A 15,442-nucleotide genomic window follows, 5' to 3' on the forward strand; every position below is an offset into this window, starting at 1 on the left:
GTAAGAGCTTTTCAATTCGGCTTTTGTTTAGTTCTAAACCACTACATAGCACTACTTGATCATTTCCAATTTTAGGGTGGGTTTGATAAAATCGATATCTGAAAATTGAAATCTAAAATAGAAGTTCATTAAATTATTCAATATTTAAGTACTAAATTTGATACATATGAATGTATATATGATAAGTGAATGTCTTATCACTTATTTTTGGAATCAAATTTTGTTTAGAAAATTTAGTATCTATCAAATGCAATTGAACATATCAAAATTTGAACAATTAGTGAAAAAAGTTGGTCACAGAATTTTCATATGATCCTTCTATCTAAAATTCTTTTCTCTCCCTTCTCTCTATAACTCTTCCAATCGATATCTTTTTCATATCTCCCATGGGAGAGAGATCAAATCTGATCTTTCCCCATAGGAGAAAGTATTCTTTATAGTTTTTAGTTTCTCTTATTTGAATAAATTATCTCTTAGGACTTCATAATGAGAGATTCTTCTTTTCTAAAATTTCCTAGTGAGAGTTTCTTCTCTTCTAAATTATTCTAGCTAGAGTTTTATTTTCTTTTGAATTTTTTCTTGTGAGAGTTTTTAGGTTTTTATCTTTGTGAAATTTGAGATTTTATAGATCTAAAATCTAGTTTTTCAAATGTGCAATTTCTCCATTATTGTCAAATCTAAATTTTTCTTTGGACTTGAATTAGTTTTAATCACATTTGATTGTCAGCAGACATGAACTGATATATTGGGTCACAATGATTCATCTGGATGGAAGATATATAGGAGCATCAATGTTATCTTTATTTGTATTATTTTCTTAGATCTATTATGTCTATTGATTTTAGATCTATATGCATCTGTGTCATGTTTGTTTGATGTATTTTCTGCTATTAGTGCATATTTGTTTGAATGAAACGATCTTTTCTATAAAAAAAAAAAATTTAACCATTAATCTGTTACTGTATACTCATACTTGGATTAATCTTCTATACACTAATAGTGTATATATTTTTATCATTGAATACATGACACGTAATCTGAACTTGAATTTGAAACCAAAATTTTGCATATATAGCGTGCATCCAACCGTGATAGTGTATACACTGTCAGTGTATATAAAATTTATTTATACTTAGATTATGAGTAAATTTAAATTCATAAAAGAAAAGATTAATCCTTAATTTTAAGTGTTGAATTAAGTTATCAAACCAAGTATCAAACTCTTTAAGGCCCTAAGTCCCCTAACCACAGACTACTCCAGAGGACATTTTGCTGTTGTTTAATGTATAGAATACCACCAGATGAGCAGTCCTCAACAGGGATTTGTGATATACTCTTAATAAATACACTTTAGTGTCATATCCCTTAAATATATGTATATTTAACATTCACTAATTGTTGGTGGATCAAAAAACTTTCATAATATTAGCTAAGAAAATACGTATTATTTAATGTACAATGTAAAGAGGACTGTAATGCTAAAAATATAATCGAGTCCCCGATGCCACTTAAAAAGGATAAAAAAAAAAACAAATTTCTCCATTAGTTAACATAATTCCTATATATTTCTTTTACCAACCTAAATCAAAACTTTTACTATTTACTTCTTTCAAGATTTAGAGATTGATTATTTTTCAACAAAAAAAAAAAAAAAAACAGTGTCAAACTGGGCCGGCCCAAGAATTGATTACTGTGAAATCTGGCAGACTAGTCAAACGAACTTGGACTACATTGACCATGGGATCCGATCCACTAATGGTCACCAGCAACCCTGTCAAGAGAGCTCTGTTATTGGTTTTACTCGTAGATTTATATTAATAAAAAATTGTTCCCTAATAATAAGGGTCTAACCAATTAATCTGATTGGTCAATTTTGAGCTTATTACAATAGGTAACAATTAAAATTCAGGGCTACTGAGTGTCCACGATACATTGTGACATAAAGGATCGAGGTATTTAATAAAGGATTTGAAATTCTCGCAAACTACGTATAGTTGTTTATATTATTTAGGAGGTATTTAGATTTGTAAATTGCCAATTATTCTAGCATTTAAAATAAATTTAATGGTTGATGTATTAACAAACTCAATTCTTATTAAGTAATCCAAATAACTAGAGCGATTTGCCTCCAAGGGTTAGTTCGAGCGGTCAGCTCCTCCTCTTTAGGGTATGGTAGACTTACCTGGGCAACCAGGGTTCGAGCCCCCTTGCTACCGTGCTCGGAGTAGAGTGGGGCCTTCTCTCCCGGGTCGGAGTGGGGTTAGTCAGGCCAAAGGCTCAAATACCCACTCCGTCAGAAAAAAAAAAAAAAAAAAAAAAACTAGAGCAATTGAAAATCTGTACCTATTGCAGCTGCCAACTATGAGGGTTAGAAGAGCAAAGGATAGCCTAGCATCAAAACATTTCGGTTTTCTGTATTGGTCAATGAGTGATGCGAGTTCTGTTCAAAGACAAAAAAAAAGGAAAAAAAATTACCTTTTTTTTTTTGAAAGGGTTGATTATAGAACACTGAAACTCCAAAATTTGAGTACAAAAGTTTCTCAATGCATTGTACCAATGTGTAAAACTTATGGGGCAAATATATACCTTTTTGGCTCCGTTTGGATTAGCTGTTTTTGGGGATGTTTTTGAAAAACTTTGCTATAGCAGAGTTTTTAAAGTATATTTTGAAATATTTTTAGAAAATATTTTGAAATATTTTTTATTGGCACTTTATTTTGAGATATTTGGTAAAATTTTAAAAAATTTTAAATTAATTTTTAGATTATCTTTTAGAGTACTTTGTTGTAACTTTTATTGTTTTTGAAAAACTGTTTTTGAAAAAATAGTCAATCCAAACGGAAAATTTTTTGGAAAACACGAACCAAGATTATCCTTGGCCTAAAAAATTCAACAAACAAATATTGATACACTAGTTACACACGTTGCAAAAATTTCCAGTTTGAATCTTATATACTTGTAAATAATATATACGCTGTCAGTCAGTGTATATAAAATTAATTTTTATCATTTTATAAAACAATTGCAAATTATATTTAGCTATAGGTACATCTACATGTTGGTTCTTTGATAACTATCCTTTTCAATTGCAAGATGGAGCGAAAAATTATTAGTAACTACGAGGCTTAGCCTTCTTGCTTTCTAGTATGCCAAATTTGATAGTACTTAAGGACATGTCATTATGTACAGTCCAAATCCAAGAGAGGAGCCCGCAACCCCAAACATGTCCTACTTACCAAAACAAAGTAAAATCTTCACTTATATGACAGACACAAATACACAAGACAATAAAGGAACACAACCCCTATAACAACGAAAACCAACAACTATAGCCAAGCATAATTAGATCAGGGGAGAAGGAAAAAAGGAAGAGTCATATCACGACAGAAGACAACTCGCTCTCAAATCTCTGATGTCTGAATATATAGAGCTAGGCCAGCCCAGCCAGCCAGCCAGCCAGCAGGCAGATTGGGAGGATTATATACTTATTCCTCCTACCATTTCAGCAGCACATTCAGAAGCAAGAAAATAGAAAACCTCATCATCACGTTCTACCCTTCTCCCTTCTGAAGTCTGATCCCCCCCACCTCCCACTCACGCGCTGAGCTAGTAGTAGTTGTGATCTTTACTTTCTCCGCGTTTCCTTAGGCTCTGGTCTTGGGGGACTTTCCCCCGCCGATACCTTATTACCCTTCCTTCCTCTCCTCCTCTCCCTCTTGTTCTGCTCTCCTATAATTTTACCATTTACCACTGCTAGTACTACTCGAGTACTCAGCATAAAAAATACTACAAGCCCTTTTGGATTTTCTCTCTTTCTCTCAACCTTTGAGTCCAGTACTACGCCAAAGTTCACGCTCTCATTCTCTCTTTTTCTCTTTCCGGCTGTCTCTATCTCTATCTCTACGGATACGTTGAATTGTTTGTTCACGACATAGGAGTCTTCCTTTTCTTCCGCTTCGCCTACTTTATCACCATCTTTGTATGCTTGTTTCCTGCCATTTTTTTGTTTCTTTTTCATTTTTTTACTAAGTTAGTAGCAGTGAAGGGCGAAAAGTTTGCAACCAAGAAAAAAGAAGATCCCATTTGCATGATTGTTCTCTATTTTTAAGCCATTCCCACCAAAAAAAAGGTCAAGAAAAGGCCACTGAAAACCCATAGCTAGCTAGCCATCATCCATATGTATTTTCTCACGGGACAAGACTAAAAGGGAAGAAAGATATATAGCTGCGCGGTAGGCTGGTTCTTGGATTTTGCCTTTTTGGTGGTGGCTTCTTGAGAGGAGGAGAAGAGGGCTTTCAACTTTCAACTTTCAAGTCTAGAAAGTTGATTGAAAAGGGCTTTGCATTTTGCAAGATCCAATAATAATCCAAGTTGGTGTGTATGCTGATCAATATCCTATCATATCATACCGTATCATCACCCCGTCTGTCAACAGAGGAGCCAAACAAAAAGGTGCTGTAGAAGGAAAGAAGGAAAAGGTTTGACCGAAGAAATCGAGGCACGCAAACCTTCTAGGAAGGAAGAATAGAAGAGAGAATTAAGGAAGAGCCCCATCACCACCAACTTTTATTCTATTCTCAGTTCTTTATCTTTTATAATACTACAAGGTTTGCATTTTCTTTTTTCTTTTCCTTTTTTTTTTCCCTCTTGGCTACTACTTAGACTGCTATCATTTTCGTACAACTACACTCATTTGTTTTTTGGAAATTCTATATATTTTCTTAGTAGTATGTGTGATTAACAAAAAAAGAGAAACAAACTAGCTAGTGAGTACTGAACTGAGTAGTGACATCTCCCTCAGTCTCCTTTTTTTTTTAACAGGTAAATGAAGTAATCTTGCTCTCTTTGCTTTCCCTTTTCTTTTTCATCACATCTGCCCTCAATCCCACAAAATCCCTCTTGGTCATAGTTATGAATGAAATGCAAGCAAGATCTTCCTCTTCTTAGCATCGAAAATAGTGACACAATAGGAGAGAAAAGTCTTACTTTCACGAGATCCAATCCACAATACTACCGGTAAAATCTTCCTTTCTTGCATTGCTAACCCTAATAATTTAAGGTATGTCCACACATAGTACGCTGTATGCACACGCACACACACACGCACGCACGAGCTCACACATATATACCATCTTTTTTCTATAATTTGTGTCTTCAAAAAAGTCAAGAAAATCCCAATTAGGGTTTCTATCCAGCTGTCTGAATGAAGATACATGTATCTTTGTCCAAGATTTCTTACTACAAACATGTGACTTGGTTGCAAATTTCCCTGAAATCTCCCTTGTTATTAGGAATTCAAATTAAATTGAAATTTCTCCTTTCTTGAACATAGCTGGTCACCTCAAAATAACCAGCGGATGACAAAATCTTTTTGTTCTTTTGGTGAAATTAAGGAAGCCCTTTATAGTTTGTGTCCAAGATATTTTTAAGGGCAAGTACTTAATTTTAATTACGCCTTCCAAATTGATTTCTTCAGTTTTTTTCTTTTATAACATTTTCTGGCTATTGAATTTCAAAATGATTATTCAAGCTCCTTTAAAGCTGCTTAACTTGAACTTTTGGTCTCTTTTATTCTTTTTTACTTTTGCTCACCTTTCCACTCAATTTTAGCTTCCTATATCTCATCATTGAAAATAATAGAAGAGAAAGAAAGCCGCAGACTCCTACAAACTCGCAGCCGCAAAATGGATTGGGGTTTGCTTTGCCATGTCATTTCTTCCTTCTTTCAATTCTTATGTCAAGGAAAATATGTGAACTTTTTCCTATCCTAGGCTTGCAGCCTATCTATTTTGACCTCTCTAGATTTTTTTCTCTTTTTCTCTTTTCTTTTCAAAGTCAAAAGAGAAAATAGGAAATGAACAGTTTAGCCTGAAAGTATCGGTCTTGATCTGTTTTTCCTATTCTTTTCCCCTTTTTGTGTTTCTTTTTATTCTTTTTTTTTGGGGCGAGGGGAGGGGGGGGGGGTGGGGGTATGGTTTCAGTATGTGGAATGGGTAAACATATGTATACGTTTTGGATTGTCTCTATCATGTTTCTCTTTATTCTTCTTGTGAGAAGAATATTTGCACTTCTGAAAACACCGTCTTGTAGCCCGTATCTTTAGATCCCTTTTCTCCACATTTTCTCAACATAGGTCCTCAAAAAAATAAGAAGGGACATTACAAAATTTGGACCTTTTCCATGCATTTTCCCTTGAATATTTTCCATACCTACTCTATGGAGATCCCAGATCCCATCTAAGTTATAGCTTCCACTTTCATCATTAAAAATGCTTAAACCTCTTTTTTTCCTTTTTTTTTTGTTACACAAAAAAAAAAGTTTGGTTTCATTTATTGCTTTATGTTTTTCTTTTTGGCATATTTGATGTGGGAATTTTTTTTTTTTTTTTTTTGGTGTTTGACATTTTAGGATAAGAGGAGAAGATACCAGAGAAGAAAACACTAGTAAGCTGCTGTACTAAGTTGTAGTCATGGCATCATCCTCCAATTCACCGTGTGCAGCATGTAAATTTCTCCGTCGAAAGTGCCAGCCAGAATGTGTCTTTGCACCATATTTTCCACCGGACCAACCCCAGAAGTTTGCAAATGTGCACAGAGTTTTTGGAGCCAGCAATGTAACAAAGTTGCTCAATGAATTGCAGCCCCATCAGCGAGAGGATGCTGTCAATTCCCTAGCTTATGAGGCCGACATGCGTCTCCGGGACCCTGTTTACGGCTGCGTAGGGGTCATTTCCCTCCTCCAACACCAGCTCCGCCAGCTTCAGATGGACCTCAGTTGTGCCAAGTCAGAACTCTCCAAGTATCAAAGCCTAGGCATCACCAGTCATGGCCTAATCGCGGCAGCGGCTGCTGCAGCCACAGCTACAACTCATCACCATCATCACCCGCAGAATTTAGGCATCAACTTCATCGGTGGAGGTGGAAGTGGCCGCGAGCAGTACTACCATCATCAGTTTTTCCCCAGGGATCAGCAACAAGTGATCCGGGCTTTTGACGGGGGCAATAATTATGATGCCAGCAGCCTTCTTGCCATGAATGTTTCAGCAAGCATTGGGCAGCTGAGTCAGTTTCAGCATCCAAGAGCTGCTGGTGGAGACGGCAGACGAACGCCCATTGAACCATCTTAGGGTTTCACATACTTCTTGGACTGAAAACCCTACCAAAATCCACCTGTTGTTGGTAAAAGGAGATGCCCTTACCCAGCTGCCCTAGCTGTTGATGGGTTCTACTCCTTGTTGCTTTGGATGTTACAATATTGCCTTACCATATTGTCATCATACTCTGACAATTATTATGCTAAATTTTTACAAGTTCAATCCGACTAGAATTTTGATGAAATCCCATTTTTCTGCAATATATATGTATGCGTAAACAACTTAGACCTTAGCTGGGGTATGTTGACATTAAATGGATGTCCATCTTTTGTTTTACTCTTTGTTCCTCGGATTTTGTTTATATTATGTTGTAGTAGAATTGAACTCTGGTTAGAATTAATGTCTATTTTCAACCACTTATAGTTTTGGGACACTCTCCCTCTAACCCTTCCTTCCCTACAGTATAAGTTAAAGTAGGAACAGGAATCGTCCATCAAAAAAAGAAATAAATTATAGTTTGGGGTTCAGGCTAAAGGAATTGTAAGCAGTAGCTAGCAATCAGAAGAAAAAGGCATTTGGTCATGGCAACATGTACTTGGCCTTTGGAACTTAGCGGTTTCACAGTAACAAGAATAGTCGGCTGGGCCCTTTAACAGTTCTATTTTGTTGTTACCTCCTTGAATCTTTGACATTCTACAGTCTTGAGGGAGAGGCAGGGAAGACAGCAATAATAGAAAGCTTTAAGCGAAGAAAATAAAAGATGTTAAAATGAATCTGTCGAATTTTCATACATTGCCAGGTTACCAGACAGTGATAATATATTGGCAGGGCGAATGGTCCAATAGACTGTTTAAGTTTTATGAATTGTGACATATGGTGTTCCAAACTCCGTTCTCATCAATAATTGAATCGTCAAATGCTCAAAAGACAGAATGTCTCTGCCAAAGTAGTTGGAGTGTTTGGATAGAGTGTTATTTGATTCTAACATTTTTTGTGATGTGATGTATGTGAGATAAAAAGGTGATTGAGAATATAAAAATGTGAATTGAAAAATGTGTTTATGATGCAAACGAAATATTATTTGGAATAATATGGATAACAAGTGGATAACAAGTGGTACGTGGTCTGAATTAAAATGAAAAAGGTTGGATAGTTTATAAGCAAAATATTAAGGAGGGGAAGTGAAATAATTAGTGGTTTATTATAACCATTGCAATATAAGGTGCCCTTGCAAACATTTTTTACCCTAACACAACTAAAATTTTGCCCAATCCATGGAGCTAATTAAGCATCCTAACAAAACTAGCTAGTTAAAAAAAAAAATTAATAGGGACTCTCCAAAATGGCCAAGAATAGTTGCTCACGAGATGGACAAACACTGTCGAGTCGAACTTAACCTAATTTTAAGTGTGCGATCTCTTTTAGGTTTCGCACGCATTTTCACTAACAAATTGCCCATCCTTTTCTTAGAAAAGCTGCAATTAATAGGATTCACTAACACTCCTTTACCAGAAGGAGAATAGTATGAAACTCCTTTTCCTTCCACAAGTACGTACAAAGAGATATGAATATAGTCGCGAAAAGAAACATATAATTTGTCTAAATAAACCCTCGATCGACATTGTTTGTGTCCACCAGCCTAAAACCCTAGTGATTGATGTCTAGCACAATGGTATAAAAATTAACTTTTACTTTGATTTCGAAATCTCTAAGCATGCACTTATATATCCATTAACTGTTCAATTAATTAGGATATAGCTACTAGCTCTTTAATCTCTTTCTTGTTAATGCAAATTAAACTATGACAGGTGACAACAAATTCCAATTGGTATGCTTGTATAATAATTAAAGTTGCATGCACAACATAAGATAATCATATCCTGCATATATTTCTTTGTTTATACTCTCATATATAATTCCTCCATATATAGGACAAATATTCTTCACATATATTTAGTCCCCTTTTATGTATCCGAGAGGCTTGTCCTATGCAAATAGACCCGGCCGGAAAGGAACACCATCACCTACAAACTTACAGAATTGGCTCGAGAAGAAAACCAACTAAACTAAGAAGGATCAGAAAAGTTACCTTTCCAACAAAGAAAACAAATTAATTTGTGCTAGCTATCACATGTTGAAGGCTGTACAAAAAATTTGCATTGAAACCACAGGACAAATGTTGTGAAACATGTACAAACAACTTTAAATTTGTGAGATGAAAATGACCATGCCAGGTGTGGTTTCTGGTTTGCACGAACTTTCACATATGTTCCTTTAAGGCTTATTATTATCACCAAAATTGCAAATGAACATTAATCAGCTGCTGGTTGCTAGCTACTTTGTCTGGATGCTGTAAGACATGATATCATTGAGCTCCTAACATTTAAACACCACTCTGAAATTAATGCGTTTCCCAAATCAAAGATAGTAATACATACATATATGTATTTATATATGGAATTGAATGCAGCTTCTGAATAAAAGTTTGTAGTAGGAGAAGGCCACAGAGCCATTGTTGGGGCCAAGACGTTTCCAGCTTAGAATCAGAGTATAACTGCAAAAGCATGAGGAGCCGTTCGCTAAGACTTTAATGCACATTCAAAAATCCCAGTTTGATTTTTTTGGCACCATAAAATCTTGGAGACATAAGCTGGTCCGTATATTCGTATATAACCACTAGATTTGAACATCCAAAATCAGTTATTTTCAGGGCTAAAACTCTCGGCATTATTTAGACCCTTTTTTTTTTTCTGTCGAAGTTAAACATAAATTTCTGAAAATTTTGATCGTTGTAGTGACTTCTTCATATATATATATTATCTGTATGAATTTCTTCTAAGACTCGGTTGGTAGGAACATTAACTATGTAAGAGTAAGTCCCGTAGTTCAGTTCTCGAACCTCCCTTCTTCTGCTTACTCCTGTAAGGTTTAAATTAGAGTCTCTTTTGAATCAAGAAAACATACCACATATCCACCCGAAAACAAAAACATTGGCAAGAAAAGATGGAGCATAAAGTTTCATATGTTGTCAAAAATGGAAAACAAAAAATTATATGCGTCTCAAAAATCAAAATCAATGGAAAGTAGAGAGTCCAAATGCACGACAATGATGACGTACTAGTGCAATGATGGCCAGACCTTTAAATGTGTTTGACAGTGGGGCTTCCTCTCTCTCTCTCTCTTTCTTTCCCCTTATTTCATCAGGTACTGCTAACCCTTGAGACTCGCATGCGTTCTTTCGTATATCGACGCACGAGTTTTACCATTTCCTCATCAGGCAAACAAGAAATTGATTATTAGTAGAGAAAAGGCTCCCATGGATATCGGATAGTCCCGTACGTGCCATTTGTTATAGAGAGTAGTAGTTTTCTTTTTCTTTTTTGGCAAAAAAAAAAAACTTTGGATGGATTCTATTCCAGTCATGATCACGGATCAAAACATACCACCGAAATCATATATCGTTTTTATAGATGTTCGTATAAATCACTCATTAATACAGTTTTCACATTTGTGTTTGGATTGTAAGTTATTTGAAATATTTTTACTGTAGCATTTTTTGTGATGTGATGTATGTGAGATAAAAAGGTAATTGAGAAGATAAAAAAATATATTGGAAATTGTAACGGTGATGTCAGCAAATATATTTGACCAAATAATTGGCTGTCCAAACACACTTATTGACAGCGAGATTCGAATGTATGAGTTTTTATGAACGAGTGATTTGTTTTTACTAACTAAATCAACTTATGTTGGCAAAGAGGGTAGTATTTCAATCAATGTATTATTTCTATTTATTGTTCAAAGGGTATACAACTACCCCGCACATAGAGTTACATGGATATATACAAGACTGTGTAATTGGCACGGCAGAAAAAAGCAATGAGTACATCTTTAATCTATATACACATTCAGCGGATGTTTCCAGGGAGAGACATGATTGACTCTTCAATGGTAAGGGAGTCAGATCCCTAAAAAGGGATTTTTGTCATTTAAGCGTATTAGCTGTTTTGGTATTAAAGCAACATCTACCAAGTAGCATCCCATCGCTTGCTATATATAGTCATTAACGAAGGTCATGTTCTGCTTCAACCACGTATCAGCTTAATGAAAAAAAAAAAAAAAAACCATAGCTTTTCTGAAATGACACTCTTCCCACTTCCCTTCCTCGTTCATTTTTTCCTTTTCCTTTTTTGTTACTTTTCTCTCTATCAACTTTGCCCTTCTATTTTCTTTTTATTTTTTTCCTTGGGTATTTATTGAAGTAAATGAGCAAATATTAGAACAATTTTGTATCCATATCTAGGATAATTAGATGTAAAAAAACATGAATTTGTTATAAAACGTGGTTTGAGGTCAAGTAATGTGTGGTGAGATAGATGTAAACCCTAAAATGGAATATAGTTAGATCACAAAATATATAAGAAAACAAATTGAATATGACGACCATACAATATGTAGTTTTTTTTTTGTTTTTTTGGGTTTTGGAGGGTGGTAATTGGATGTTTGTCGCGGTGAAAATATGGTGTTTGTTGATGAGATAAAAAGCCCACCATGTGTCACATCTATTTTAGAGGATGTTTTACTTTTCATAAATTTGGTTAGGATTTTTAAAATAGTTAAAGTTAGTAAGAATGATGTAATGTGTGCCCACAAACTTCCAGCTTCAGCTAGTACTATGTAATTTTTCAGTGAATGAAGTTTTATGTCTTTGTTTCAAGAAAAAAGAAGAAGTGAAAAAAAAGATAGACTGTAATTTTTCTCCCTTGTTTGATTGCAATAATTGGTGAAAAGGATACCCAATGATGAGTAAAATATTATTTGGATTGTAATTTTTTAATAAAATATTTTTATATTTTTCGTAAATATATTTCTCAATTATTTTTTATTTAACATACATTAAATCATTATAATATATATTTTTTCTACGAAAGTTTCAAAAAATAAGCAATCCAAACTCGTTCAAAATTGTTCCTTAGAGTAGTGGCTCGGATGGTCTCGTAGTAACGTCTTTAGGTTCCAAAATTGCGTGTTCGAATCAGCTCTCAATCGATTATGTATTTTTAAGGGTGAGGTGTACAAGCGCAGAAAAATTAATTCAACAAAACTGAGATATTTCCTGCGTTAAAAAAAAAAAAACTCCCTCGAAACTCCATTTGGCCAGTGACAACGAGGCCACGCACTATTCTAGCTTTTCAAACTACAAACTTGACCGAGTCAAAGCCAAGATATGCACCTCTACAGTTAGGTTTTGTACTTGAAATCTTGAACTCATGTCTGGTCATTTGCTGTTTATTTGACCATACGTGTCTTTAAATGCTCAAATTACTGCCAACATTAGGACTAACATTTGTGTGGTAGGTAGCATAAGTGACATGACAAATACTTTTAAGTTCACTATTCTCTTGTATTTTAGCCAGGGGACAGTTGTAGTTAATAGAGGGATTAAGAAGGACACATGAGCTAGCTCCTAGGGGGAGCTGTGAAAGGAAAGGGGCAAGATGTACTTGTGCTAAGATTAGACTAATTTGACTTCTTTAAAGGCAGCCAATAGTACCATCCGACATTTTCCCATAGTATTAGTGATCAAATAGTGCTGGTTCTACATTCTAGGTACGGAAGTGCTGAAATCATGGCATAATATTCATAAGTAGTAGTATTAATATTTTCCTATTAGTCCTCGTTAAAGATAGTGTAGCACCATAGCAATTGATCATGTACATGGATGGGACTTGTTGGAGTAATTGATTTGAGATTGCTACACACGAACGCCCATGTGTCTTTGTATATGTGGTTGGGGAAGTGAGGGGAGAGGTGCATGGCTGTTGAAAGCTCATGGGAGAAGAAGTAGTTAGGTGCTTTCACTTCTTCAATTTTGATTGGGTAAAAGCTCAGTGATTTCAAAACATATAACATGATACTTTAAACTTTGAATTAAATTATAAACGTAACGGAATTCGTTAAATTTAATGAAAATGATTTATTGGAAGTTAAAACAAAAATTTTATACCTAATTTTTAACAAATATACATATTCTACCCTTTAACCCTCAATTCTCGCTATCTAAAGAATAAAACAAATGATTTTTTTGAGCTGTCTTTTGCTTAATTATATCGGGGCATTTTGGTCATTTCGTCCATTTCTGTTAAATTTAATAGATTTCGTCACCTTTACAATTAAGTTCAAAATATGAAATATCGTGTTGTACGTTTTGAAATCAGGAGGAGCTTTTCTATATATTAGATTTACCATCGAGAACTTTTTGTTTTTTACCCATTTTGATTTTATAAATAGAAAGTAATTACAAAAGGGTTGATTGAAATTCAAAAGGTCATTAATGTTAAGGAGTTGGTTTCTAGAGTACCTCAAAACCAATGACTATTGGTAGTATTATACAAAATGTAATTTTGAAAGACACGGATTTTGTGACAATTTGAATTAAATAATCAAGTGAGTATTTAATACATGAGAAATATGAAGATTACAGACGCTATAACTTTGAGAGTTAGAGACATCTACAAATTTTTGAATAGTACTTAAGGTAACATACACTATAGATTATAGTCACCTGTTACGGTAAGTGCGTTTTGAAACTCTAATATATCACAAAAAACACTTCCTTAACTTTTTTTTTTTTTTAATCTATAGTGAAACCCCTTCCTTTCTGACACTCTAGATCTCTCTCGTCTCCTCCACACCATTCACCGTCCACAATCTCCCTCCTCTTGCATCCAACTTTGCCCTTCTTCCCAGGCTAACCTCTGTCTATCTAAGTAATTTAATCTTTATAAACCATATATAGGGATTAATTGCAAAAGACTTATTACTTGAATACCACCCAATTTTCAAAAAAAGAAAAAGAAAAAAGGGTTAGCAAAGAGAATTACAAATAACTACTACATGGCAACCTCCATCCAAATCCAAAAACCATGTCACCTATTGATGTAATATTGGGGGAGAAATTCCTATTAATCCACAAAATTTTGGTCTTTGTCTCAAGTTTCTAATAATTGAAGGTATCCACCATTCACCACAAATTAGTACCAAATCATAGATTAATGACATCGATTTCTCTCATAATTTCACTATGCATTTCAAATTAATGTCACATGCACAAAGAATATAAGAATGATACTCTAAATTATTAAAGTCCCACATTTAATCATTTGAAAATGAAAATGAAAAGGAATAAGGGGATGCAAGTAAGTAGTGGGATGAGTGAGAAGAAATATAGGCAGAGAAAGGATTAAAGAAGATAAAGAAAAGATGAGGGAGGCAGATAAAACTTATCGATAAGGGACAAAAAATTAAGGAAGTTTTTGATAGGATTAAACATTGGCTGGATCAGCAAGTTACTGATTTGCTTGGAAATCATTTTGTGGCTCAAACTTGTCCGTGACTTTGAAGAATATTACGGACTGTGATGTAGTTATTTTCCTAAATTTTTATATGATCTCAATCTAGTTCATTCCTAAATCATAGATATGCTCTTCCAATTTCTCAAAATCTCAAACATTTACAATGTGGTTGTGATTTTGTTTGTGATTTTGAGAATCACAGTATTTGTGATGTAACTATTACCTTTTAAAATATTTAGAAATAAGTTGATCGGGTGACCATCTAATAGATAAAATTGTATGTTTTTAAAAGAAAAAATCATTCAAAATGTCTATCACATTTTATCAAATGAGTTTTTTCATTATTCACTTTTAAATAGTAACTTTTTGACCCTTACGGAATTAAGTCAACAAAATTTAGTCCCAGCTTAATTTTTGGATCAGTTTTTACCTAAATTCATTGCTTGACTCACACGAGTTTAATTTTTTTTAGGGGTAGAAAGGTTAGATCACATTTATAGTTAAACAAATCATCCAATCCATATTTATTTTTGTGCCTAAAAAAGTAGGATCTAATCCGATCCATATTGATTTTTTCCTAAAAAAGATGAAGTCTGGCCCAATCTATATATTTTTTTTTCACAAAAAAAGTGAAATCGGACATTTTTTTTACATAAAAAATGAATGTATGTGGGTTATGTGGTGATTTATAGCTAAAATAATGGTAAAAAACCAAGGTAAGGGCCAAATTTTATTAATTTAAATTTGTGAGGAATGCAAAGTTAACATTTTAAAGGTGAAAACGAAAAAAATTCATTTAATGAGATGTGAAGGATGTTTTCAATGATATTTTCTTTTTAAAATTTATAGACAAGGTAAAATGGAGAATTGAAAAAGTAGTTTTAAAGGACACTAAAATAAAGTCTTATACATGTGAACTAAAGTAGACTTTGAAGTTGCAAATAAGCAAACCAAAGATTGTATGATACAGTAGTAACTAAGGAGAATTAGTAAA

General features: G+C 34.1%; 1 protein-coding gene across 1 annotated transcript; it reads left to right on the forward strand.

Moving 5' to 3' along the window:
* The first annotated feature begins 3,553 nt into the window (after nucleotides 1-3,553).
* LOC113708545 (protein ASYMMETRIC LEAVES 2-like) lies at nucleotides 3,554-7,315 on the forward strand. Its single transcript, XM_072065091.1, has 2 exons — nucleotides 3,554-4,607; nucleotides 6,409-7,315. The coding sequence occupies exon 2, from the start codon at nucleotides 6,470-6,472 to the stop codon at nucleotides 7,124-7,126; it is 657 nt and encodes a 218-aa protein (XP_071921192.1). The 5' UTR covers nucleotides 3,554-4,607; nucleotides 6,409-6,469; the 3' UTR covers nucleotides 7,127-7,315.
* Nucleotides 7,316-15,442: the final 8,127 nt, after the last annotated feature.

This window comes from Coffea arabica, chromosome 9c (assembly GCF_036785885.1).
Source record: "Coffea arabica cultivar ET-39 chromosome 9c, Coffea Arabica ET-39 HiFi, whole genome shotgun sequence".
NCBI classification, from domain to species: Eukaryota; Viridiplantae; Streptophyta; class Magnoliopsida; order Gentianales; family Rubiaceae; genus Coffea; species Coffea arabica.

Bases quoted from the DNA above. Each gene is read 5' to 3' on its own strand.
- LOC113708545 (XM_072065091.1), top strand. From the start codon at position 6,470: ATGGCATCATCCTCCAATTCACCGTGTGCAGCATGTAAATTTCTCCGT.